Source organism: Cydia amplana, chromosome 24 (genome assembly GCF_948474715.1).
Source record: "Cydia amplana chromosome 24, ilCydAmpl1.1, whole genome shotgun sequence".
Taxonomy (NCBI): Eukaryota; Metazoa; Arthropoda; class Insecta; order Lepidoptera; family Tortricidae; genus Cydia; species Cydia amplana.
In genome coordinates this window covers 3,616,562-3,643,658 of record NC_086092.1, presented here as the reverse complement: position 1 = coordinate 3,643,658, position 27,097 = coordinate 3,616,562, and the positions used below count along the sequence as shown (strand labels likewise).

Sequence of the window (27,097 nt, the reverse complement as noted above, 5' to 3'; positions counted from 1 at the left end):
CTATGACGTATAAATGCTATAAAAATCGTTGCAGATTTTTCTTGGTCTAACTCTAATACTTGACTTTTGGCTTTTGGTCCATTGCCATAACTGCTTTAGAATGTACTTACTTGCTAAACAATATGATTTTATTTTATCATTAAATTAAATTTTTACAACGGTTTTGGTCCCATTTTATTCTTTATTCCAATTGATGAAGATGTATTTTTTCTTAATTCTGACTGTCTGCACATTCGTTGGCATCCATCACCTAAAAAAGAAATATACATTTAAAAAACCGGCCAAGTGCGAGTCGGACTCGCGCAGGGAGGGTTCCACACCTTCAACAAAAAATAGAGCAAAAAAATCGTGTTTGTTGTATAGGAGCCCCCCTTAAATATTTATTTTATTTTATTTTTAGTATTTGTTGTTATAGCGGCAACAGAGATAAATCATATGTGAAAATTTCAACTGTCTAGCTATCGCGGTTCATTAGATACAGCCTGGTGACAGACGGACGGACGGACGGACAGCGAAGTCTTAGTAATAGAGTCCCGTTTTTTACCCTTTGGGTACGGAAACCTAAAAAGAAATACCTAATATACATGAATTAGGAGAGAGTATACATCAATTAGGAGAGGGCAGTACAAAGAGTAAAGTAAGTATAATGGGCAGTATAAATTCATTCAAATCCAAATTTTAACTTTTGAACCTTCCTTAATGCCTCACAAGATGGCACTACTAGTATCGTTTAAATGTCATATAGTGATGCCTAAAAAATGATTTTACAGTACATATGGTGCTACTTTCCCGTACTAGTGCGGGAAATAGCACTTTTCGTGCGTATGTCGAAAGTTTAAAGTGCCATATGTACTGTAAAACGTTGTACGATACACGTGCGAATAGGTAATTCGCAACTCGTGTCGATTTAAAACACTCCCTTCGGTCGTATTTTAATTTATCGCAACTCGTTTCGAATTTCCTCTTTTCCGCACTTGTATCGTAAATAACTATTGTTTTTAGAGTCTGTGCGGAAAGAGAAGAGTCGTGGAATGTATGGCGCCCAATACATTCCACGACTCTTCTCTTTCCGCACAGACTCTACGGATGTAGTGAACAAGTCTTTGCCATGGTATTTCCTCGGAAAGGTTCGTATTTGTCATGCTATTCTATTTCTGTCAACCTCACTACTTTTTAGGGTTCCGTAGCCGAATGGCAAAAACGGAACCCTTATGGATTCGTCATGTCTGTCTGTCTGTCTGTCTGTCTGTCCGTCTGTCCGTCCGTATGTCACAGCCACTTTTTTCCGAAACTATAAGAACTATACTGTTGAAACTTGGTAAGTAGATGTATTCTGTGAACCGCATTAAGATTTTCACACAAAAATAGAAAAGAAACAATAAATTTTGGGGGTTCCCCATACTTAGAACTGAAACTCAAAAAATTTTTTTTCATCAAACCCATACGTATGGGGTATCTATGGATAGGTCTTCAAAAATGATATTGAGATTTCTAATATCATTTTTTTCTAAACTGAATAGTTTGCGCGAGAGACACTTCCAAAATGGTAAAATGTGTCCCCCCCCCCGTAACTTCTAAAATATATGATGTACATTACCATGCAAACTTCCACCGAAAATTGGTTTGAACGAGATCTAGTAAGTAGGTCGTTTTTTTTAATAAGTACATACGTCATAAATCCCCTAAATACGGAACCCTTCATGGGCGAGTCCGACTCGCACTTGGCCGCTTTTTACTGAGGTCGACAGAAAGCCTCAGTATAAAAAGTACCTACTGAGGTTGACTGAAATGCATAACACGTCCGTGCTTTTTCGTGAAACACGATGGTAAAGGATTATTTACTACATCTGTACTTTTGTGCCTGTTGGTAATGGTCAGGCAAACCGATGTTTACGATTATGGAAAGCTGTAAATAGCAGTAAGGTGAAAAATTTACATATTTTGACACCACATTTCTACACAGCATTTGGCACTCATTTTGCCAATGGCGGAGGTGCCTTGGTGTTTTTACCAATGACGGAGAGAGAGAGAGAGAGAGAGGATGAGACAGCATGTGAGAGAGTGACAGATATATGTACTTACCTGTCTCACTTTCTCCCCATTAATAGACTAGGACCTGGTGGTGACTGTGGTGGGTTCAGTCTGGGAATTAAACCCATGACAGCTGTCAAAGGGTACAGTAAGAGAGAGAGAGAGAGAGAGAGAGAGAGAGAGAGAGCTTACCCGTTTCACTTTTTCCCATTAATAGACCAAAAGGTGGTGGGTTTCCTGGTCCGGGAGTCGAACCCATGATAGCTGTCGAATGGTGAACAGTACAGGCGAAGAGAGAGAGAGGATGTGAGAGATTGAGACAGAGGGAGAGTCTTACACTTTTCACTTTCTTCCCATTAATAGACCAGAAAGTGGTTGTGGCGGTTGTGGGTTTCCTGGTCCTGGAGTCAAACCCATGATAACTGTAGATTGGCGAGCAGTACAGGCGAAGAGAGTGAGAGAGGATGTGAGAGATTGAGAGAGAGGGAGAGTTTTACCCTTTTCACTTTCTTCCCATTAATAGACCAGAAAGTGGTGGTGACGGTGGTGGGTTTCCTGGTCCTGGAGTCAAACCCATGATAACTGTAGATTGGCGAGCAGTACAGGCGAAGAGAGTGAGAGAGGATGTGAGAGATTGAGAGAGAGGGAGAGTTTTACCCTTTTCACTTTCTTCCCATTAATAGACCAGAAAGTGGTGGTGACGGTGGTGCGTTTCCTGGTCCTGGAGTCAAACCCATGATAACTAGATTGGCGAGCAGTACAGGCGAAGAGAGCGAGAGAGGATGTGAGATATTAAGAGAGAGGGAGAGTCTTACCCGTTTCACTTTCTTCCCATTAATAGACCAGAAGGTGGTGGTGACGGTGGTGGGTTTCCTGGTCCGGGAGTCAAACCCATGATAACTCAGAATGGCGAGCAGTACAGGCGAAGAGAGTGAGAGAGGATGTGAGAGATTGAGAGAGGGAGAGTTTTACCCTTTTCACTTTCTTCCCATTAATAGACCAGAAAGTGGTGGTGACGGTGGTGGGCTTTCCGGTCCGGGAATCGAACACGCGACAGCTGTCGAAGGGCGAACAGTACAGGCGAAGAGAGTGAGAGAGGATGTGAGAGATTAAGAGAGAGGGAGAGACTTACCCGTTTCACTTTCTTCCCATTAATAGACCTGGGCTTCCTGGACCGGGAGTCGAACCCATGATAACTGTAGATTGGCGAGCAGTACAGGCGAAGAGGGTGAGAGGATGTGAGAGATTAAGAGAGAGGGAGAGTCTTACCCTTTTCACTTTCTTCCCATTAATAGACCAGAAAGTGGTTGTGGCGGTTATGAGTTTCCTGGTCCTGGAGTCGAACCCATGATAACTGTAGAATGGTGAACAGTACAGGCGAAGAGAGCGAGAGAGGATGTGAGAGATTAAGAGAGAGGGAGAGTCTTACCCTTTTCACTTTCTTCCCATTAATAGACCTGGGCTTCCTGGTCCGGGAGTCGAACCCATGATAACTGTAGATTGGCGAGCAGTACAGACGAAGACAGCGAGAGAGGATGTGAGAGATTAAGAGAGAGGGAGAGACTTACCCGTTTCACTTTCTTCCCATTAATAGACCTGGGCTTCCTGGTCCGGGAGTCGAACCCATAATAACTGTAGATTGGCGAGCAGTACAGACGAAGAGAGCGAGAGAGGATGTGAGAGATTGAGAGAGAGGGAGAGTTTTACCCTTTTCACTTTCTTCCCATTAATCTGTCAGCTCCCACGGCTCATATATGAGCCAGAACGCTTATGGTGACGTCATATCGTGGGATTCGACAGGTTAATAGACCAGAAGGTGGCGGTGACGGTGGTGGGTTTTCTGGTCCTGGAGTCAAACCCATGATAACTGTAGATTGGCGAGCAGTACAGGCGAAGAGAGAGAGAGGATGTGAGAGATTGAGAGAGAGGAAGAATCTTACCCTTTTCACTTTCTTCCCATTAATAGACCAGAAGGTGGTGGTGACGGTGGTGGGCTTCCTGGTCCAGAAGTCAAACCCATGATAACTGTAGATTGGCGAGCAGTACAGGCGAAGAGAGCGAGAGAGGATGTGAGAGATTAAGAGAGAGGGAGAGTCTTACCCTTTTCACTTTCTTCCCATTAATAGACCAAAAGGTGGTGGTGACGGTGGTGGGCTTCCCGGTCCGGGAATCGAACACGCGACAGCTGTCGAAGGGCGGGCAGTACAGGTGGAGGGACACGGCGCTGTCGGCGTGCGAGGGGTTCTCCACCCGGTGGAGGCCTAGGGCGTCTGGAAATACAATACCTATCATTGATTAATCCATACATTACAAATTAAAAATATCTATGTTAATATATTTTTTTATTGGCATATTAGTATTAGAAATAAGAAAATTAACAAATTTACATTAAAAATACATTAAAGTTAACTATAAACTAAACTCAACAAGGCTAACTCAGTCAAACAACTCGTCCCGCGCCCTTCCAGACGCAGAGGTGCCCATCACGCTCGCCGCATTGCCACGCTGAACCGCGATGGACAGCCTCTGCATCAGGAAAGACCCGGAACGAGGGTCATGACTTCTCTCCCTTAAACGCTGCCCCAATTCACCCAAGACAAACAAACATTACAAATTAAATTAAACTAAAACTATTTCTTAAATAACTTAAATAACTAAATTAACCTAACAGCACCTCTATTATGGTCCATGTGCATATCGTTCCATTTGAGCACTATTGGACACTGTAAATTGTCAATAACAGTGTTCAGAAGGCTACTGGGGCTGTCCCTAACACGGCGCATCAGGGAGGCCACTCTCTTGCGCATTATGGCTTGGAAGCCATCCACGCGAGCTTCGGCAAACATCCCCGACGCGCTGCAAAATCGAGGCAACCCCAACAACACCCCGAACCCGTTATTATACTGAATGCGTAAGGCATTGAGAGATCTCTGCGTACACTTGACCCACAGGCTGCACGTATAAAAAGATTGACAAAATGCTCTAAAAAGAGTTATTTTGACGGTCCTCGTGCAACGTGCAAACCTGCGAGCCAACATGTTGCTGCATTGATTAATGGGATTCAATTCTAAGGAAGATGAACAGTCTGTCTGGTCTTGGTGGCTGTCCGTCGTGAACTGATCTTATTTTGTCGTGTCGTTGTCATGTCTAATTTTGAATTTAAATGTCCCTAGTTCCAAATATGTATGTCAGTCAGCCAGTCAGTCAGTTAGTCTATGTCAGGTCACCACGGAGGTTGGAAGTCACGACAGAAGAGGTTGTCAATTTAACAGGATATCTCAGGAATGTCTTAGCAATCCCAGTTGACTCATAAGTTCGCTTTGGCGCTGGCCTTCACCATAGAGTAATAAGTAAGCATAGAGTGCTCACTTCATACATCAGTTTTCAGCACTCTATGCTTACTTATTTGTCTATCTATGGTATCTAGAGTGTATCTCACCGTTGATATAACACACATCGTTAAGCTCAAGCCTGGCTCTCCCTATCTCTTTCATGTTGCCCGCATCGTATCCGCCATCTTCCTCACACCGGCAGCCATCTTGGTCCGCCATTTTGTCGCAGCAGCTCTTGTTCTTGAGCTTCTTTAGGACTTCGGGCTGGACGTGTTCTGGCCAGTCGTATCTGTAAAGTGTTTTTTCAATTTTAGCGTTTTAGTGTATTGTTTGCCCGCATTTTCGTTAGTCATAAGGACAAAACACACAGGTTATACAGGTGATTGGAAATTCGAATTTCCTTGAAAGGAGTTATTCTATAGCACATTTGCAATGATTTAAGTCTAGTCAACTTTACTAAGGGTCCAAACTCATTGGTTTTCAAGTAATTTGAGATTTTTTGGCTAATAAATCGGCGCTTCGACATAAAACTGGTAATTGTAACAAAACTACTTAAATGTGGAACTCCTAATGAATACCTTAAAATTATGACAGTTAAAACTTTCGTGAAGTCGGTTTTATGTTGTCGTTATTAAACGAATAATTTTTTAGATTAATCACGAAAGTTCCAACTGATCACTTAAGCAAAACAAACATTGACCGTGTCACTATCTCGTATTATCGTATGTTTCTCGTCTCATATATTAAAAGTATTCTTAGATAGTTGCCAGGGCCATCTGTTGGTTCAAGGAGGGCCAACACAAGATGAAATGACTATGAAATAATAACTAAATAGGTTATAGCTCTACTAACTCTATTAGCTTTGAGAAGAGATGGTGATGATGGTATAGACATCATAACCATCTCTCGCTATATCGTAATCGACTAAGGGGTTCGTACACGAGGCAAGCACGTACTGCTCGCCCTTAGAGTTGGTTAACCCCTCGTATGCTTTAGACACGGATCCGTACGTGCCGTGCGTGGGAATTTAAATCTATTGTTTTAAATGTCAAGGTCACTTTTTTCAATTATCAAATCTGACAGGCCGCATACGACGGGTTAAAAGACGTCTAGTCTTACTAAGATGGCATATAGTCGGGAAATTGGGATGGGTACCGCCGTGGCGAGGTAGCCTAGGGGTTAGCCGGGATAGCTAAAGACGCGTTCGAATCCGGCCTTCACCTCTTCGTCACTTCTCCATTTAAATTCAGTTTATAACATCTCATAGATTACAACCTGAATGACCATCTTCGTCTAAAGTATCTTAATCGGGCCTGCCGGCCTAGCCAAGGTGACGATCGCTTGCGCTTCGCCGTCGAATCGCTTTGTGTCTCTCTATCATTCTTCCATATTAATGCGACAGTTTCATTTCGATCGCTACCTACAGAGCGTAAGCGATTGGCACGTTGGCTAGGCGGCCTGGCCCCGTAGACAACATGCCAATCGCTAACGTTCGCTACGTAGCGAACGAAACGCAACTGTCACTGTCGCACTAATATGGAAGTGTGATAGAGAGACACAAAGCGATTCGATAGTGAAGCGCAAGCAATTGTCACTTTGGCTAGGCCGCCTGAACCGGTTGCCAGGTCAAACAGTTCGTTGTTTATGGGCCGTAATATCGGTGCAGAGGTTATCGTCTGTCTCGTATTGTTCTTCGATTGTCTTTAGGAATATTCTGGTAACGAGTCGAAGGGTAACAGGGAGTTATATAGCACACACAGTTATTGTGTGAAATCACTTCATTCATAGTGTAAAACAGTCGCTTCCCGCTGTCTGTCCCTATGTATGCTTAGATCTTTAAAACTACGCAACGGATTATGATGCGGTTTTTTTAAATAGATAGAGTGATTCAAGAGGAAGGTTTATCTATTAATTTATTAACCCGTGCGAAGCCGGGGCGGGTCGCTAGTATCTTCATGAAACAGTGAGAATCTATGTGATTTATATACAGGAGAAAGGCTTTACGCCGGTAGGGGTTGAAAGACGACATACCTGACTTCTTCAAGGTTCCTGGAGAGTGTCTTCATGAAGCAGTGTGAGTCGGCGTGGTCGTGTATGGGAGCGGCGTGGCCTGCCCCCCCAACAGATCATGATGCTGAAAGCTCCTTTACCTACCGGGTGTTAATGTTGTCTATGGTAACAGTCCTTTAGACATACCTGACTTCTTCAAGGTTCCCGGAGAGTGTCTTCATGAAGCAGTGTGTCAGCGTGGTCGTGTATGGGAGCGGCGTGGCCTGCCCCCCAACAGATCATGTTGCTGAAAGCTCCTTTATACCTACCGGGTGTTAATGTTGTCTATGGTAACAGTTCTTTAGACATACCTGACTTCTTCAAGGTTCCCTGAGAGTGTCTTCATGAAGCAGTATGAGTCGGCGTGGTCGTGTATGGGGGCGGCGTGGCCTGCCCCCCAACAGATCATGATGCTGAAAGCTCCTTTACCTACCGGGTGTTCATGTTGTCTATGGGTAATAGTCCTATAGACATACCTGACTTCTTCAAGGTTCCCAGAGAGTGTCTTCATGAAGCAGTGTGTCAGCGTGGTCGTGTATGGGAGCGGCGTGGCCTGCCCCCAACAGATCATGATGCTGAAAGCTCTTTTACCTACCGGGTGTTAATGTTGTCTATGGTAACAGTCCTTTAGACATACCTGACTTCTTCAAGGTTCCCTGAGAGTGTCTTCATGAAGCAGTGTGAGTCGGCGTGGTCGTGTATGGGGGCGGCGTGGCCTGCCCCCCAACAGAGGATCATGATGTTGAAGGCTCCGTTGCCGGCGTCTACCAGGTTCCTCGTATAACTGAGGTGGAGAAAAATAAATCATGAATACCGACTGTTTCATAGAAAATAAAAATCCTATTGACATTAAATTGTGTATTGTTCAGTTTGAGCTCCTCGGCTCCTCGCCCGCTTAGCAACTTCTGTTGCTGACTGTACAGTGTGATACAAGTGTAGGTACGATTTTTTTTCTTCAGTTTGTTTATTCTGGCGTGAAAAGTCAAGCTCATGACTTTCACCAATGTCAGAAAGAGACAAGTGCATTGACTTTGTCTTTATCGTGCAATTAACACGCCCATAACAGTCACGCCTATAGAAGAGAAAATAAATATACCTACGATAAATGGGTATAGATAGACAACTTACTCAAAAATATGTCCCATAGTTCTTATTTCGCTGACATAAGAGCTCTGCTATGGGACATATTTTTGAGCTGATAATATACACCCATATTTTTACACTTGACTGTACCTACATGTTTCGATTCATATACCTAGTTTTGTTTTCACCAAATACTTTAGCAATGATAATTGATAAGATAAATATTATAAATAATAACATCATACGGCACAGTTACAGTAATCTTGTGATAAAAAATGTTACACGTGAAAACAAAACGGATAATGTTATTATCGCGTTATTATTTACATGACATATGTTTAAAGTTTGTGTTTAAAGTGTCCATGTCGCAGTCAAATTGTAAGAATCCGCCATTTACAAACGGGCTGCACCCGCGCCTCCGATTTCGCAATTGCTCTCTCGAGGTAGGACAGACAAGACCACGTGGATAGTGGGGTGCTCTGATTCGGTTTTGGGTGACCTTGAGATTTTGGTGGCCGTGAGGAAATACAGCAAACCATGGTCACCCTCAGCAACCGTCACATTTAGCACAAGTAGGACAACAATTAATATACTGATTCATGTATACCTATACAGTAATTATTTGGTTTATTAGAATACACAATTCCCCTTGAGGGCGCCACTGGACGGTCGACGCAGTTTTATTATATGTGTATAAAAGCGGGTTTATGACATTTTTCAACGAATTTAACAAGTCTACTAAAGTTTCGGTTTCGGCCGAAACTAGAGCCAAAGCCGAAACTTTGGTTTCGGTTTCGGCAAAAAAAAAACATGTTTCTATCGGACACTATCATCGTAAGACCCAGGGCAATTTTGGCGCTTTTGAATTGGGAACTTTCTTTTATTTCTATATGAGTTCAAAACTCGAATTTAATTTGTACTTGTACATGTACAACGGGGACTTACGAGGCTATAGAAAAGTCACTTTACAATTTAGACGCGTCACGCAGCGTAAGGCGTAGTAGACTAAGGCCTTAGAAACGCAGATATTTTCAGCAAATACGCAAATGACAGAGATTGATTGATAACATATTAATACCTGTTGTTTTTGCCAAAACACAAGTTTATCGCATGATTTCAAATAGCAATATTAAAGTACTTTGGTCTATCATTAGAAGGTCAGGATATTTCACTTAATGATAAGATTAGATTTAGATGTCACGCGGTTAGAACTATTTTTTCGCAACTGCATGGTTATAAAATTGTAAATGAATTTATAAAATAAATAAAGTTTGGGCGTTATTCATAAACGGCTGCTAACTTAATCAGTTGATGATCGTCGTTTGTCCCTATCTATATCGTTATGCCATAGAGACAAACAACGATCATCAGCTGATTAACTTAGCACTAGCAGACGAGACGTTTATGAATAACGCCGTTACACTTTCACTGGGTATTGTGTCCATAAAGCGTCTGTCTGTTCGCGATAAACCCAAAAACAACTGAACGGATTTTCATGCGATTTTCCTCTATCGACAGTGTGATTCTTGAGCAAGGTTTGTGTATAATTTGTTAACCCGTGCGAAGCCGGGGCGGGTCGCTATAATTTGTCAAATGAGGTCTGTCTCATTTCAAACATAGAAAGAGAGAATCATACCATCCTTGTCTTACACTAGTACTAGTACCCAAAAGAAAAGGATGAGTATAGTTTTCCTGGTTCTTACTGACTGACATATTGGTTTGATCAACTATAGTAAAATTATTATAATTAAACATTTCTGTACGGCTACCATCAGTTTGGCACTGACATAAACGCCGTCGAGAACGTAATTTACTTTCTATACATCTCGTTTGCACTAATATGGGAGTACGAGCGAGATGTATAGACAGTAAATTACGTTCACGATGGCGTTTATGTCATTGACAAATTGATGGTAGCTGTACTGTAATATCTTGAAATAAAACGCAAGTTACGCAATTAATTAATGCTGTATTCGTTGTGTTTTTATCTTACTCACTAGACGCCATCTTGGTTGGGGGGCAAGGGCGAGACAGACAGCCGTAAAGGCCGACATACACGAGTCGGTATACTACAATTACGACAACCCAAGCGGACTGTGAGTGGGACTAGGGTTGCCAACTATTTTTTGGTAGAATATAGTATTTTCCAGAATAAGGCATCAAAAATATAGTACATTTCAAAAAAATATGGTACTTTTAGATAAAATACTAAACATAAGTGTAACATACGTTTAATCGGAAATATAGTATTATAGCGTACTATATATTTTTCCAAAAGTATATAGTACAGAGAGCCAAAATATAGTACAATACTGTATAATATAGTACGGTTGGCAACCCTAAGTGGGACCCATAAGATATTTGGATTTTGGAATACTTACCGAAAGCGGTCAAATTTGGCGTACTTCTTCCAGTCCTTCGGGTTGCTCTTGTAGCCTAGCATAAGTTTCTGGACATCCTGGACGTTCACGTGGTCGTGGGAGAAGATGGCGTGCAGTTCCTCCACCAGCGTCTCCAGGCCTGTGATCTCGCTGAAGAACAAAAATATATATATATTTTTTAATTTATTCATATATATTATGTGGCAATCTTTCACAAATCGATTCGCGCCTGGTAATTATCAAATTTTATAGCTGCCAGCCTATTATGGATAGCTTTATCCATCTTTATCCACGTGATAAAATAACTGTCACTGTTTAACACCGTGGGAAAGAAAGTGACGGACACCGTTTTATCACGCTGTCACGTAGACAAGAACGACCATCATATCCGTACTGGTCAACCAAATCTTGTCAGCAAAAAAAGGCGCGAAATTCAAATTTTCTATGGGACGATATCCCTTCGCGCCTACATTTTTCAAATTTACCGCCTTTTTCTACTGTCAAGATCTGGTTGACCAAGTATATTTAGAATAGAATAGAATATAATTTATTCGTAAGCACATACAAACGAGACAATACATAATATAAAAGAAAACACAAAATAAGATTAAAGTGCCACGAAATGGCCTCATCTCAGCATGTTGCTGGTGGCTTCCAGCGCTGGTCTTCCGATGAGACCATCAAGTGAGAAGAATCACGGAGGGTAACAGACAAGAAGAAAAAGACATTAAATAATAATAAATTATATTTCGTACATAAGTTCCGAAAAACTCATTGGTACGAGCCGGGGTTTGAACCCGCGACCTCCGGATTGCAAGTCGCACGTTTCACCGCTAGGCCACCAGCGCTTCCTCCGGACAAACTTACAAAAGCATTTTTGTCCAACCTGAAACGGAGAAGTGGACTTCGCTCTCGCTCGGTCAAAAAGGTAGATAAGAAACTACTCACTGAAAGCGCTGGTGGCCTAGCGGTAAGAGCGTGTGACTTTCAATCCGGAGGTCGCAGATTCAAACCCCGGCTCGTACCAATTTTCGGAACTTATGTACGAAATATCATTTGATATTTACCAGTTGCTTTTCGGTGAAGGAAAACATCGTGAGGAAACCGGACTAAAGGCGAAAACACACTTATCCCACGTACGCAACGTATGCAAGGACAATCTGAACCCTGAAAGTTGTATGCTTAGAACCATACTTGTCATGCGTTGCGTTGCGTATGACAATTATATTTCTAAGCATACAAATTTCAGGGTTCAGATGTCATAATGCATTGCATACGTTACGTACGTGGGATAGGTGTGTTTTTGCCTTAATCCCAATAAGGCCTAGTTTCCCCTCTGGGTTGGAAGGTAAGATGGCAGTTACGGCTACGTCAATTCTTGGGATTAGGTTGTCAAGCGGACCCCAGGGTCCCATGAGCCGTGGCAAAATGCCGGGATAACGCGAGGAAGTTGAAGAAAGTACTAACTGGTCAATTTTTATAGGTCTCTCGATTGGCAGAACTTCCATGTCAGTGCATTGCGACACCCTCATCTTGCAGTTCGCGTTCTCCACGTCCATATTGTGGTAAATACTCTGGAACAATATATATAAAAGTTATAAGCCTACGGCAAGCTCGGCCAATACCAATCATATCAACCATAGTCTCATCTCATCTGCAGCGCATCAGGGATGTTCGCGTGGACTGCTTTTAAAATGAGACATCGCTCAAATAAAAACAAAGTTGAAATAGAAAACTTGGTGAATTTTTACAAATTACCACATTACTAGGTTAGTTTATCGGGTTATTTTTGGGTTCCCCGTTTCATAGCACCATTATTAGAATGTTATTTAATGTCCGGAGCTAAAGTACTAAAACAACTACTATTGAAATGGGAATAAATACGCATACTGATGAGAACCGGGAAGTACCGGTACCGGGTGTTCAGTACCGGTTCTTTCGACACTATAAAATTCCCGGGAATTCCCGGGAATTTGAGAACCGGGAATTCCCGGGAGCATGCCCTATGTGTGATAGCGGACAGACTTGACTGCCCATGAGACACTGCTGCGAAATGCATGTTTCCAGCAGTGTATATATATTGTAAATATTGTAATAGTTAATTAGGTACTAACATTCGGAACGTAAGTCTACTAACAAATCTGTATGAGTCCATAGTTGTTCGAAATAAATATTTTTCATTCATTCATAGTGACAAACCGTAACAGTTACTTTGGAATAAAGGATGACTCACGTTAGACCGGGCCGTGTACGGGCCGGAGCTTTCGGAGCTTCGTTTTCTATGGAAAGCATCACGTGATCACCTGTCATCTGTCATAGAAAAGTAAGCGCCGGAAGCTCCGGCCCGGACACGGCCCAGTCTAACGTGTGTTACGTGTGTCATCCTTAATACTTACATTGTAAGTTTTCATTAAAATGTAGAGTCTGTGCGGAAAGAGAAGAGTCATGAAATGTATGGGAACCAATATATTCTACGACGCTTCTCTTTCCCCACAGAAGTCGAATTTAATATGAGTGTAATAATGACAGAAGAAAACTGATCAAATGTGACCTTATTGCGGTTGGTACTTTCGCTATTATTACCGACGCTCCAGTACTAATGTGGTGCTACGTGACGTGAGCGCCGACCGCCGTAAGGTACCTTTTCCCGTGGAACTTCACATATATAAATAATTCCCTAGAGGTTATCATTATCAGTACTTACCGCATAAGTTTAAGATAATTTTCGTCATACTTAAGTCACTAAAGATTTCACGTCATAACAACGCACTCGCTTTATTTTAATTTCCATAATGACACAACCGCCTTTATTTTTCATACAACATATACCTCTCCTAATGTAATGTATGTATGTATGTAACGATCGTACTGTTCGTAGGTCAGTTCATTTTCACGTCAAACTTATTTCAACTTTGAGTGTCTTGTAATAAGGGATAAAATTTAATTATAATTTCGAAGAGCACAATTTCAATTTGATTTAGACTTTAAGCTCTTGACATAGGGGTTGAATTTGAATGTAGTCAAGTGTTATGTGAGATGTTTTTCAACCTTTCCCCTCTTACCTCTTAGTTCATTCGTCGGATTAATATTGTAAATATTATGCTCCTTGACGATATAAGACGTGCCATCGTCCACATTAATAACTGACATTTTGTAAAATTATTGCAAAGCAAAGCAACGCACGAACTAGAATGTAAAAGCCTGACCAGGAATATAATTATTATGATCACGCGCCATACTAAACCGAACTGTCACAAGTAATACATGGGAATAACAGCGCCCTTTTGACAATGATCATATATTACTGGTCAGGCTTTACAGATGTAGACTCTGTGCGGAAAGAGAAGAGTCGTGAAATATATTTGGCCCCATACATTCCACGACTCTTCTATTTCCGCACAGACTATATTAGTGCATAATTATTTTCCATCGTATTTTCACGGAAACGTACGATTCTCGCTATTTCAGTCAGTCTCGGTACAAAAAGTACTGAGGTTGACTGAAGTAGCATGACAAAATACGAACGTTTTCGAGAAAATACGATGGAAAACAATTTATGCACTACATACATCTATAATGCCACGCAAGAGTAACACATTTACACACACACAACACACACACAAAATAACACAACACACAGTAGCACATTTACTCTGTAACTATGTTTCTCGTGTTTTTATTTCTATGTGCAATAAAGTATACATATCTCTTAATAAAGTTACGTTCAAGTCATTATGAACACCTCGCTCGCTTAGCTAATTTTGTTCTGACTGTACAAAGTATAATCGTATTCTAAGATTGGTCAAAACATGTTTACTCTATTTTTCTAAGCACTTTCCTATCATCCATCTAACACTAGAACATAACAAGATAAGCATGTTATTCTACACGTTTAACATGGGTTCTTATATAATGACAGAATGGAATCGTGTACAAAAAACCGGCCAAGTGCGAGTCGGACTCGCGCACGGAGGGTTCCGCGCCATCAACAAAAATAGAGCAAAAAAATCGTGTTTGTTGTATGGGAGCCCCCCTTAAATATTTATTTTATTTTATTTTTAGTATGTATGTATATAATATAAAGCCGCAATCCGAAGACTGATTGACATGATTGTTCTCCCAGAAGGAGATTGGTGGGGTATTTGACTTTGGTACTGTCGTATAGAGGTCGGTCTGGTGACCTCCAGAAAAATCCGACTTTTGGTCTATCGCTTGAATCGCTTCCGGTCAGAAAAATGTTGGACGGCCTCCGACTTTGGCGGAGGGCCGAAGGCCTTCACCCCGACTCCCAAGCGTGCAACCCCAAGTAATTTAAAGCGAGGCCGAAGGCCGAGCTGCGTGAATGCAGTGCTTCCAAGCGTTCTACCAAGTCAACTGTCTTGATAAGCGAAGCCGGCGGGCCGAAGGCCCGACGGCGAAGCGTCGAGGCTCGCGAAGGCCGAAGGCCGAGCTCCGCGTAGGGCCGAAGGCCCGAAGCATCACACGAGAGGGGGAAGTTGGAGCTTAAACACGACCCGACAGTAAAAGTGGCTTAGAGTCAGATGTCAAGACACTTTTACTATATGTTTAAGCTCCAACTTCCCGCTTACGCTCCAAAGCAAAACCAACCCTTCCAAGTGTTTTAATAAGCGAAGCGGCGGGCCGAAGGCCCGACGCTGAGCTTCGACACCCAGCGAAGGCCGAAGGCCGAGCTTCGCGTAGGGCCGAAGGCCCGGAGCGTCCCTTACGGTTTCCCAAGCACGCGAGCAAGGCCGAGCTGCGGGAATGAAGTGTGCTCGCATGCGGATCTTTTCTTTCTAGCAAAAGTACAACTTTATTTATTTTTCCCTTTGGAAAACAAATTACTACAGCACCAACAACAGCACAAACAACAGCACCAACTACACAACAACAAAAACAACACGCACACCGCGAGGCCCTCGGGTCCCGCGCACAGGTCAAAATCTAGTTTGTTGTTATAGCGGCAACAGAGATACATCATTTGTGAAAATTTCAACTGTATGGCTATCGCGGTTCATGAGATACAGATACTGGTGACAGACGGACGGACGGACGGACAGCGAAGTCTTAGTAATAGGGTCCCGTTTTTTACCCCTGGGTACGGAACCCTAAAAAACAAGTTTTTTCATATTTCAGTCAAGCTCCGCCTAGGTCATACTGAGCTTAGAAACAGGTACTTACTTAAGGATGACTCACGTTAGACCGGACCGTGTCCGGTACGGAGCATCCGGAGCTTAGTTTTCTATGAAAAGCATCACGTGATCACCTGTCATCTGTCATAGAAAAGTAAGCGCCGGATGCTCCGGCCCGGACACGCCATGTCAAACACAAAAGCTGTCACTCAGACGCCACATCATTGAAGTGTTGAAACTGGAGTTGCACTTTATGTATATCCCCTGGAGCGCCCCAGAATTACCGTAGTATGGAACTCCTATACTAGTTACTAGCACACGTGTCTTGTTAGGGCGCTCCACGGGATATGCACGTAGGTCGATGTTGCTCTGTGGTCTGTGACCGATTAATCGGTCTTTGGCGTTGAACCTACGGTGCGGATATATCGGTCATTAGTGTCCAAAAGGTTAAGTGTCATTTTGGATGAGATTTTGAGTTTCCAAAACGTCCCGCTTGGCGCGCTATTCAAAATCCCATACGAAAATATAGGTACATAACGCGAACGCTCGTCGCGCTATCTATCGGATTAAATGTTACACTAGGGGTTCCGCATATTTGTATAAACTTTTACATTGAAACTAGTAAAACTTGTAACTTTTCTATTTCATGTTTGTTTTGCATGAGACGTAATTTTTAACGGCTTGTAACCTTCGTAAGTCAATAACACTTTATGGAATAAAAAGGAAAAGTGTAATCGTGACGGGTTTGCATGACGGATCCGAAATGTATGGGAATATTCGCGGATCCGGATCCAGACCCGGATAATTTCATACATTTCGGATCCGGATTGCAAACCCTAACGTGACAAATACAGTAATAACCGCTTAAAGGATGACTCACGTAGACCAGGCCGGGTCCGGGCCGGAGCTTCCGGCATCACGTGATCACCCGTCATCTATCATAGAAAAGTAAGCGCCGGAAGCTCCGGCCCGGACACGGCCCGGTCTAACGTGAGTCATCCAGAAGATTCTGAAATTGCAAATCGGTTGTTTTTGTAAAACATATCTATCTATCTATCTAATACCTACCTACAATTCTTGCATATAGGTATATATATTTTTTTCGGGGATCTCGGAAACGGCTCTAACGATTTCGATGAAATTTGGTAAATGGGGGTTTTCGGGGGCGAAAAATCGATCTAGCTAGGTCTTATCTCTGGGAAAACGCTAATTTTTGAGATTTTATGTGTTTCCCGAGCAAAGGTCGGTCTCCCAAATATTAGTTACTTAAGTATATGATAATGACTTGCTAACAAAAGTTCAAGTATCACAATAACATGCACAAGTTAAAGTGTTAGATTAATTAATATTATTAATGATATCATTATCGCAATAATTATTAATTTTATTACGCTCATTAGATCGTGTAGGTATTGTAAACGGGTTTGAAATAGTACAGTCGCCATCGTATATATCAGAGTGGCCGAGGTGCTCAAAAATAGGTATCTAAACAAGCACTTTTGTTCAGATATTTGTGAGCGCCGTGGCCGCTTCGTTTATTAAATTAATATCCCTCCCTTATAAATAGGGAAAAATGCTTTGGATTCCCGAAAGGTGTAAACCTTAACTAATATAAAGTTTGTCAAGCAAATCTTGTCAGTAAAAAAAAGGCGCGAAATTCAAATTTTCTATGGGACGATATCTCTTCGCGCCTACATTTTTCAAATTTGCCGCCTTTTTCTACTGACAAGATCTGCTTGATAGGTATGAAATATTTACGTTTTATAAACCAACCTCTAGTTTGCGTTAATACTTTCACTAATAAACACAATCACAGAAAACTTCACTGGCACTTAGAAACGATAAAAAAAGCTACGTTACTAAACGCTTTGGTTAAAATGGTTTCGTTAAGAAACGCTTTGGTTAAAAAAGTTACGTGTTTAAGTAAAAACGTTACTTTGGTAAACCGAACTGTCTTGGCGCGCGTTCCGTTACCAAGTGAAGTAAATATTTCGCGTTGACTTTTACTTATCTCATGCTGGGTCAAGAGGCGTATTCTGATTGTAACCACAGGTTAATAAATGCCAGCCCAGACGAGGACAATTTTTGCCAATCTGATTAAAATGTCCGATCAAATCAGTACGTGCGGACACAAACGCCAATTTGGCTCGCCGAATTCGACCACTGATTATGACCGATACTACCGATAAAATGGGGTGCAGACGCAAGAATACCAATTTGTGACGCTAATATTCGCGGTTAGGGGCATTTTTTTATTTAGAGCGGTCAAATATCACCATAAATTAAAAATTGGTGAAAGTGGCGAAATTGGTGTTAGCGTCCGCACGTCCTGAGTTTATCGGATAATTTAATCAGATTGGCGAAAAATTGTCCTCGTCTGGACAGGCCTTTATGTTGAGGATTTGTTTAAAAGCATAGAATTAATATGACTAGAACAACTGTCAATCTTCAAAAGATTGACTGATTGATTGATTCAAAAGACTTAACTGGTTTACTATGAACAATTTGCTTCTTAATGCTAAGAAAACCAAATGTATTAGATTTTCTTTGCCGAATGTTAAACCAGTCGATACTAAAATACTTTTGAATAATGAATGCTTAGAGATGGTAGATAAAGCTCTGTTTCTTGGTTTAACATTGGACAAAAATCTACAATGGAGTCCTCATATCGGAACACTAGCTAACAAATTAAGTTCGGCCGCTTACGCCGTGAGGAGAATTAGACAACTGACTAATGTTGAAACAGCTCGCCTTGTTTATTATAGTTATTTTCATAGTGTAATGTCATATGGTATTCTGGTTTGGGGCAAAGCAGCTGACATACAGACTATATTTGTCTTACAAAAGAGAGCCATTCGTTCTATATATAACTTAAGAGCGCGTGAATCATTAAGAGAACTTTTCAAAGAAATTAATATTTTAACTGTAGCTTCCCAATACATATATGATAGTATTATTTATGTTATTAAGAATCTAGACTCCTTCACTAAAAATTCTGATGTCCATAACTTTAACACTAGAAATAGAAATAAGCTTGCTATCAGAAAGTTTCGTGTCCGTAAAGTACAAAAGTCATTCGTTGGGCAATGCATTCATTTTTATAACAAGTTACCTGAGAATGCTTTAAGATTACCCTTTCCAGCTCTTAAGAATTACTTAAAAAAGTCATTGATGTTAAAAGCTTATTACAGAGTCGAGGACTACTTGACAGACAAACATGCATGGTCCAAACCAGAAACTAACTAATAAAAAGTAGTAGCAATTAAAAACATTGTATTATGTATGGAGTTATAGGTGACACAGCTCAGGTAAGCAGGAAAGCACATCAAATATTATATGTTGGTAATTAATAATAATCAATCAGATTTATATAATATGTTTTCCCATTTCTTTTAATAACTTTATTTTCTTTTCCTTTTGTAAGAATTTGATATGTTTTCTGAAAGAGCTACGATTTTGTATAATTCCATGTACATATGTATATTTTCTAAATCAAATTTCTATTACACCTTATGTGTATAATTGCATGAATTCTATAGTAATTTAAATTGTATTTTTTCCCTTATTTTCTCGTAATGCATGTTAATTATAAGATGTAATTATTTTTGAAAAGATGTGTCCCGCCGAGTTTGTTGCCAGTCCCATATTGGGATACCCTCCTCCAATTGAGGGGGGATTTAAATCTTCTCGGGGCAGAGGTGTAGGGTTGGAGCCGGTCTACCTAGCTTTATTTGACGTTCATAAGCGCATTGTAATTATGCCTACTTGAATAAACTATCTTTTATCTTTTATCTAAAGTGCGACCAAAAATGAAATGCAAGTGTGTGCGTAAATTGTCTATGTGAGATCGAAAATAGTGATGTCATGTTACAACATATTAATAATCTGTCGATGTTTGATTGCTTTATCGACTACTTTTTCAAATGTGTTATTTTAAACTTTAAAATTCTACGACATTATGACGTATATAAATAACACTTGCACTGCGTGTACTATCAAAATCGTTGCAGACTTATCTTAATGTAACTCTTACTGTGTTGGAAAGTGAAGTTTAAATTTACCGCTAAACATGAGCACCTTCAAAAAGGTATAACAATCGTTATTATTTGAAGTCGGTTATAAAAGCTAATATCTTAATGATGTCTTGTGAAGAAATAATTACATAGCTATTAATATACCGACAAGTTATCGATACTGTCATATGAACATTTTGTCAAGCCCTAGCGTAAAGTAACAGGTTATGTTTTTACACAAAATATTTTAAATTATAGACTAATATGATAAAATATTAGCACACAAAGGAAGAAAAACTTATAATAAACTTTATAAACCGGCTTCTTACACTTTTTACGCTGTTATTTTGACAAAATATCGTTATGAAAATTTCGCTAGGAATATCATAAATCCTCTGAAATTTGTGTTTGCTTGGATTATTTGGCACTGTAACACTGAAATCCGGCACACTACAAGACGCAATATTCACTGAATTACTTTATTTAATACTTTTCGTCCTAATCCGTGTATATTTTTCAATTTGAAAATTACTGTGATACGCTCTTGGCCGTCCGCGGCCGTCGTCAAAGTCAAAAGTGGTCACGTTTTCTCATTGGTAGTCTGACTCTTTCGCACTCATGGTATGTTCATATACGTGATGGCTTCCCTTTCGCACACTTCAGCTGTCTGTCAAGCGCGAGCGCGAAAATGACAAGTCTGTGTTTAAAAGTGAAAAGTGACGTTTTTTCCACCTTTCATTTGACACTGACAGATCATATCCATAACAATTCCAGATATTTCCCAAAAGTTTGAAAACTGCTCAGCTTCCAAATCTGTGTCTGTTCGGAAAGAGAAGAGTCGTGGAATGTATTGGGCCCCATACATTCCACCACTCTTTCCGCACAGACTCTACTAGGATATATTCAATACATTCTTAAACTTAACTTAATAATACTTAGATTCACTCACGTTTTTTAATTCAAGTTAAATATCCACTTTTCACAAAAACGGTACAGGCACTATAAAAACTTGGGTCAGTTGTCTGTCTTGGCGCGCGTTCGGATATCAAGTGAATGTTTTCGCACTCTCACTGACGTTTTGATTTTTTTTTATCTCGAACCGGCTAGGCACGGGCAGTGTGGTGTGATGTTTGTATGCTATTATATCACAGTTAACAGGTAAATAGAGTGTAACTGGATTTAATAACACTCTACTCTAAACTAAAGCCGGTAGAGTTTATGTAGAGTTATGATTTTTAAGCGAATCATGAATTTCTAAGGAATTCTCAATTTATCTGGATCTTTTTAGGGTTCAGTGCCCAAAAGGTAATAACGGGGCTCTATTATTAAGACTCCGCTCTGTCCGTCTGTCTGTCCGTCTGACTGTCCCTCTGTCTGTTCGTCTGTCTGTCACCAGGCAGTATCTCAGGAACCGTGATAGCTAGGCAGTTGAAATTTTCACAGATAATGTATTTCTGTTGCCGCTATAACAACAAATACTAATAAGTTTTTGGCAAAAATTTCATTTTTGGTACAAGCTTTTATCGCTGACTATACTTTTCTTACGACAGACAACTAATACTCATCAAGACAATTCTAAAAACCCCTAACACAATAGGTTGCGTTGTTTCATCACAGACTTCCTATGGCCACCTCCTGTCTCCATCATCAGATCAGCTCGATGATACCATAATATTGCATTGTCACCCGACTTACATGTGTATTGTGTATGCAAAATTTCAGCTCAATCGGAAACCGGGAAGTGGATCAAATTTAACTTGCAAGATTCCATTACATAGTTACATACAGGTCGACCTAATAAAAGCTTGTTAAAAACAGCATATATTAAATATTTAAGTGGGGCTCCCATACAACAAACGTGTTTTTTGCGTAATGGTACGGAACCCTTCGTGCGCGATTCCGACTCGCACCTGCCCGTTTTTTTTAAGTTGTCTCTGATTTCACGAGGACGTAAAGGGCCGATTGTTGTTTGTGATCGTATTTTTTTAATAAAAAGTTTGTAGAGTCTGTGCAGAAAGAGGAGAGTCGTAGAATGTATTGGACCCCATACGTTTCACGACTCTTCTCTTTCCGCACAGACTCTACATGAGCTGAAATTGTCTAATTTTTCGTAAAAACAAAGGTTTACAGGTAGGTGTACAAATACAAAACATACAGTACCGTAAAATGGGGTGAGTAGGGTTCGCGGGGAGGGTGGGTTATGAATGGGGAGAGAAGGGATGAAAGAGGGGTGAGATGGATTTTTAAGGCTAGGTACTGCTACAAAAATAATGTATTCCAATTTAAAATGGAGCTACGATAGCATAGCACAGTACATTATTTTTTACATTACTATAGAGTAATACTCATAATAAAAAAATCGAATAATCTTCCAAAATCACCTTTGTATGAAAACCCAACTCACCCCAAATACGAGGGACTACGGGGTGAGGTGGGATTTCCTGTTTATCGTCAAAGTTATGAAATGGAACTACCCAAAATAAAATCAAAACTAAAATACAAACGTCCGGAACACTTATTATATAGGTACACCATTCAGTTTGCATATGTAAAAATAAAATGTTATCGAGGTTTGAATGTCAGTTTTGCACCTACTCACCCCATTTTACGGTACTACTAGTTGTGTATGGAATAATCATTAAAGTGCCGTAGGTCAGGTCTAAACTGCCATAGCGGATACGACTCGTTTTCTATTATATAGTTCGTTTTTTTAGCATTAGAAATAAGGTAAACATCTTGATGTGTTTTTTAATTGAAAAACACATTTTAAAAATAAGTTACGCCAAATATGTAACAATTATGAATCTAATACGATCATTTAGTCTTCTGCTTTTATAAGTAATAGTTTTTGATTTTTAAAAAGCGTTTTTCAATTAAAAGACATGTCAAGATCGCTTACTTTCCTGCAAGTTCTTTCTAATGCTAAAAAAAACGAACTATAGGAAACAACATACCTACTTGCGAGCTATTTGACACTGTTAGATAGTATGGGGTGTTATCGATAATTAATACCTGTCACTTCGAATGATGGTCCCTATGATAGTTCATTTTTACAAGCTTTTATTTAACTTCAACCAAATCTTGACAGTAAAAAAAGGCGCGAAATTCAAATTTTCTATGGGACGATATCCATTCGCGCCTACATTTTTCAAATTTGCCGCCTTTTTCTACTGTCAAGATCTGGTTGACCAAGTATACCTATGTATGATGTAGTTATGTTTGTACGGGCCAAATCTTGCAAGTTAAATTTGACCCACTTCCCGACATCCAATGAAGCTGAATATTTGCATACGTATGTAAGTCGGGCGACAATGCAATATTATAGTACCATCGAGCTGATCTGATGGAGACAGGAGGTGGCTATAGGAACTCTGTGATACAACAAGGCAACCTTATTGTGTATGGGGTTTTTAGAATTGGCTCGATGAGTATTAGTTGCCTGTGGAAAGAAAAGTACAGTCAGCGATAAAAGCTTGTAACAAAATAGATTTTTTTGCCAAAAACTTATTACGAGTATATCGGATAGCCACAGACACCATAATTGCAGTAGAAAGGTGACCGCAACTGCTTCGCACCCCACTCTCCCCGCGCTCCCGCGTGCGTGTCCGAAACCCATTTCGTGCGTAGCCGCATGCGCCGCAGTGGGGAATGTTGATACACGCAGCTAGACCAATGGAAGACGTTTAGCGTGTGCGGGCATTGGTTGCTATGGAAATGTTGACACACGCAGCTACAATGTATCCACGTTGTTGACATGTAGCGTGTGCGTGCGCAGCAGTGGGCTTTCGGCTTTACTGTCATCAATTTTATTTTCCCAAAGGCCATTATGAAATTTAAATTATCTAACAAAAAAGAATTTATCCATTAAATATTTCTCGATCGATCGGTAAACATATGTTATACCTATTGTAAACGTGTGATAGCTTATCAACGTTTGTTTACTACTATTCTAATTCAGTCCTTACGTAAGTTTGTTTACGAGCAGTAATAAGACGTAAGCGATAGTCTAATGTGTTGATAGTGAACATTTCCATTTGATATACACAAACAATGTCCGGACATCACCAGTTATAATTTACGTAGTCCTGGAGTTTGCCTCTAAAGAAACAACAGGAAGATAAGCTCACATTGCGGAAATGAGAATGCTGCGTTGGGCAGGTGGTGTGACATTATGTACTGGATCGCGTACAGCCCCGTCTCCATATCGCGCGGCAAACATCATCGAACATTGGCTCGCGTGGCAGCCGCGCGCATTGGATACCGGGCTGCCGCGCGAGCCAACTCGATGCGTCCGGTATCCATTGCGCGCGGCTGCCGCGCGAGCCAATGTTCTAAGGTTTGCCGCGCGATATGGAGACGGGGCTTACGAAACATACACATACGAGGCAGCTTCAGAGTAAAACCTATCCCTGACAAACCGGAAGAAACCCGACTCAGATTGTATGGTCACGTCATGCGGCGACCGCCTGACCACATGACACAGAAAGTGCTGCACATATACCCACCGTCATCGACGAGGCGAGGAAGACCCCGACAAACATTGTTATATCACAAAACATTGTTATAAAACAATAACTAGTTAAGTAATGTATTAGGTATAAGTATGTAAGTTAAGTGGATAGAACACAAAAGGATAGAGAGCGCTTTATCCGCCAACAAACTGTCCTCAGTTTGGCGGAACATAAATATGTAAATACCCTGTAAGTTTTTTTTGCGATAAATAAAAAAAAAAAACATGGATGGCCACTAATAAATAGGAACTTAAATAAGGCAAAAATACCAGCCCAGACGACCCGGGACACCCTTTTTTTTTTGACTGAGTGGGAATGCGTTTATGGACAGACAGTCCTGGCGAAGAATTAGTAGGAGAGCCGACCCCAAATAATGGGATTAAGTGTAAGGCCTGAGTGGACGCTCTTGTTGGGCGTGCAGCGGGGCGCCGTGCGGCGTGCATGTTAAACAAATGCAAACGTATAGGAGCGGCCTTAGTGCACGCTGCTCAAATCACTTGAGCCCGACGCCACGCTGCACGCTCCGCTTCGAGCGTCCACTCAGGCCTTACACTTAAGGCTAGGAAAAGAAGAAGTCCTGGAGTTTGTGGGAAGCCGTAGGAGTCTTAGGCCGCGTTTCCACCAGAAATGTACGAGGATACGTAGCGAGGGATGGATTTGTTAAAAACCAATAGGCGAACCCTACACGCAAGATCCATATTGTGATCCGTCAATTATATTGACGGATTACGATATTTATTGACGTGCAGGGTAGTGTATTGACGGATCACAATATTTCGCTGGATTTCTGGAAATGCTTGTGATCTGATCTTACATCCTGGATCGTGATATTTATCTTGCGTGTAGTGTCGCGTTTGATATTTATAGCGTCAGCACGCAGTACTGACTGAGTTACGTACTGACGCGATCCGTATTGATGGTGTAGGGTGTGCTGTGATCCGGCCCAAGATTCATAATAAATATCATGATAATTATCACAATATTTATTGACGTGTAGGGTTCGCCATAGAATTACTTCGTTTACCTATCTTCGGTCAGTGCAGCTCATAGACTAGGAATCCTCTAGACGGAGTTTAGAGCAATTATTTCATGAAACCGATGCTGCCAAAAATACGGGGGTGCGGGGGGACGAGGTGAGCGAATCCCGTGCCGTGATTGGTCCGTTCGAAGACACGGACCAATCACGGCACGGGATTGACTCGAAAATGGAGTAAAAGTACCGTATAAGTGGCAGAGGGGGTAGCGTTACTATGCTCAGTCTAGAGGATGTCTTGTCTGTGGTGCAGCTCTAGTGGACAGGACAATATGCTATTGTTAAGAACAAATTTTTCATTTATTTATTTCATTCAATCAAATATCCTAGGCTACGGGACAGGTACAATAAATTACTACAAAATGCTTAGTTCAAAAAAAAAGTGTAGGTACCTACTATCTACTGTGTGGAAGTGGACTCGAGACTACTCGATAGTCAACTAGACAATTTTAGCCGAATGAGTAGGTAAGTTCAATTTTATTATTATAAAAATATAATCTAACAAATTTAATATCGATAAAATTCCCACCCCTATATTATTCATACGCTTTATTGCTACCAGTGAAATACATTATCTATGAAAAGGGACCTTATTGTCGATGGCGCTTACGCCTAGGGTTGCCAGATCGAAAGGCGCTATTATCGGGAAAAAATATAAATTTTTCAGAATTTTGGGACTTAGTCGGAAAAAACAAACATTCAAAATAAAGTAATTGTATTAAAAACAACGATGTTTTACATTATTGACACTACGTCAGCTGCTCTGCCCATTACGGCTCGACGCGGGTCGCTCGCTCGCTCGACGACAGTTCGGAACTTGAAATTATTGTTTTATAACGTGAAGCTGTTTTTCGGGACAATTTTCACTTGGTCGGGAATCGAGAACACATGCTAAAATCGGGGGAATCCCGCCAAATCCCGATCATCTGGCAACCCTACTTACGCCGCACAGCGTCAAAACGGCATGTGTATTTATATCGGAGCATCGTTAATAATGGCGTAAGCGCCATCGACAATAAGGTCCCTTTTCATAGATAATGTCACAAATTAACATGATCCTAAATTAGCTCACCGATTGTCAATCTTATTGCATGGTGATAAGGTCGATTTATGATCAATTTAGTGCAAGCTTGTTTCTGTGATAGTTGTAGACCAGTGGCGCCCCCAATCGAGGTAATCTAGAAGTAGTTTAACTAGCTAGTTAAGCTAGGCCAGGGGCATAGAGAAAAAAATGCCAGGGGTGACAAACATTTATATTGATTGATATGAATGAATGTAGTAAAAATAGAAAAAACCTTTTTATTTTTAAACAACGTGAGGAAATCGGACTAATCCCATTAAGGTCTAGTTTTCCCTCTGGGTTGGAAGGTCAGATATCAGCCAATTTTGTTATTATAAATTAAATAGGGCATAGTTTAAGAACAAATTTAGTTACCTATGTTTAGCAGTTATTATTATTAGTAGCGAATTAGGAATTCGCCTGTAAACTCTCTGCGTGGTAATATTAGAGGGTGACGTATTGAAATTATTCT

At 40.8% G+C, this 27,097-nt stretch overlaps 1 protein-coding gene across 2 annotated transcripts; it reads right to left on the bottom strand.

Annotated features, from left to right (window-relative positions):
- Nucleotides 1-202: 202 nt before the first annotated feature.
- On the bottom strand, nt 203-21,038 carry LOC134659152 (cysteine dioxygenase type 1). Of its 2 annotated transcripts, none has more exons than XM_063514780.1 (7): nt 20,971-21,038; nt 12,344-12,450; nt 10,877-11,026; nt 8,050-8,196; nt 5,471-5,652; nt 4,132-4,301; nt 203-250 (listed from the first exon to the last, which is right to left on the bottom strand). In XM_063514780.1, exons 2-7 carry the CDS (start codon nt 12,433-12,435, stop codon nt 212-214), a joined length of 780 nt encoding a protein of 259 aa, XP_063370850.1. In that variant the 5' UTR covers nt 12,436-12,450; nt 20,971-21,038; the 3' UTR covers nt 203-211. The 2 variants fall into 2 exon arrangements, with proteins under 2 accessions (XP_063370850.1, XP_063370851.1); XM_063514781.1 differs by lacking the exon at nt 20,971-21,038 and adding an exon at nt 17,782-17,800.
- Nucleotides 21,039-27,097: the final 6,059 nt, after the last annotated feature.

Excerpts from the sequence above, each read along its gene's own strand:
- LOC134659152 (XM_063514780.1), bottom strand. The coding sequence starts at position 12,435 with ATGGACGTGGAGAACGCGAACTGCAAGATGAGGGTGTCGCAATGCACT. Across the intron at positions 4,302-5,470 it reads CGATGTGTGTTATATCAACG|ACGCCCTAGGCCTCCACCGG; the intron begins GTGAGATACACT and ends TTGTATTTCCAG. Across the intron at positions 251-4,131 it reads ATGGGAAGAAAGTGAAAAGG|GTGATGGATGCCAACGAATG; the intron begins GTAAGACTCTCC and ends TTTCTTTTTTAG.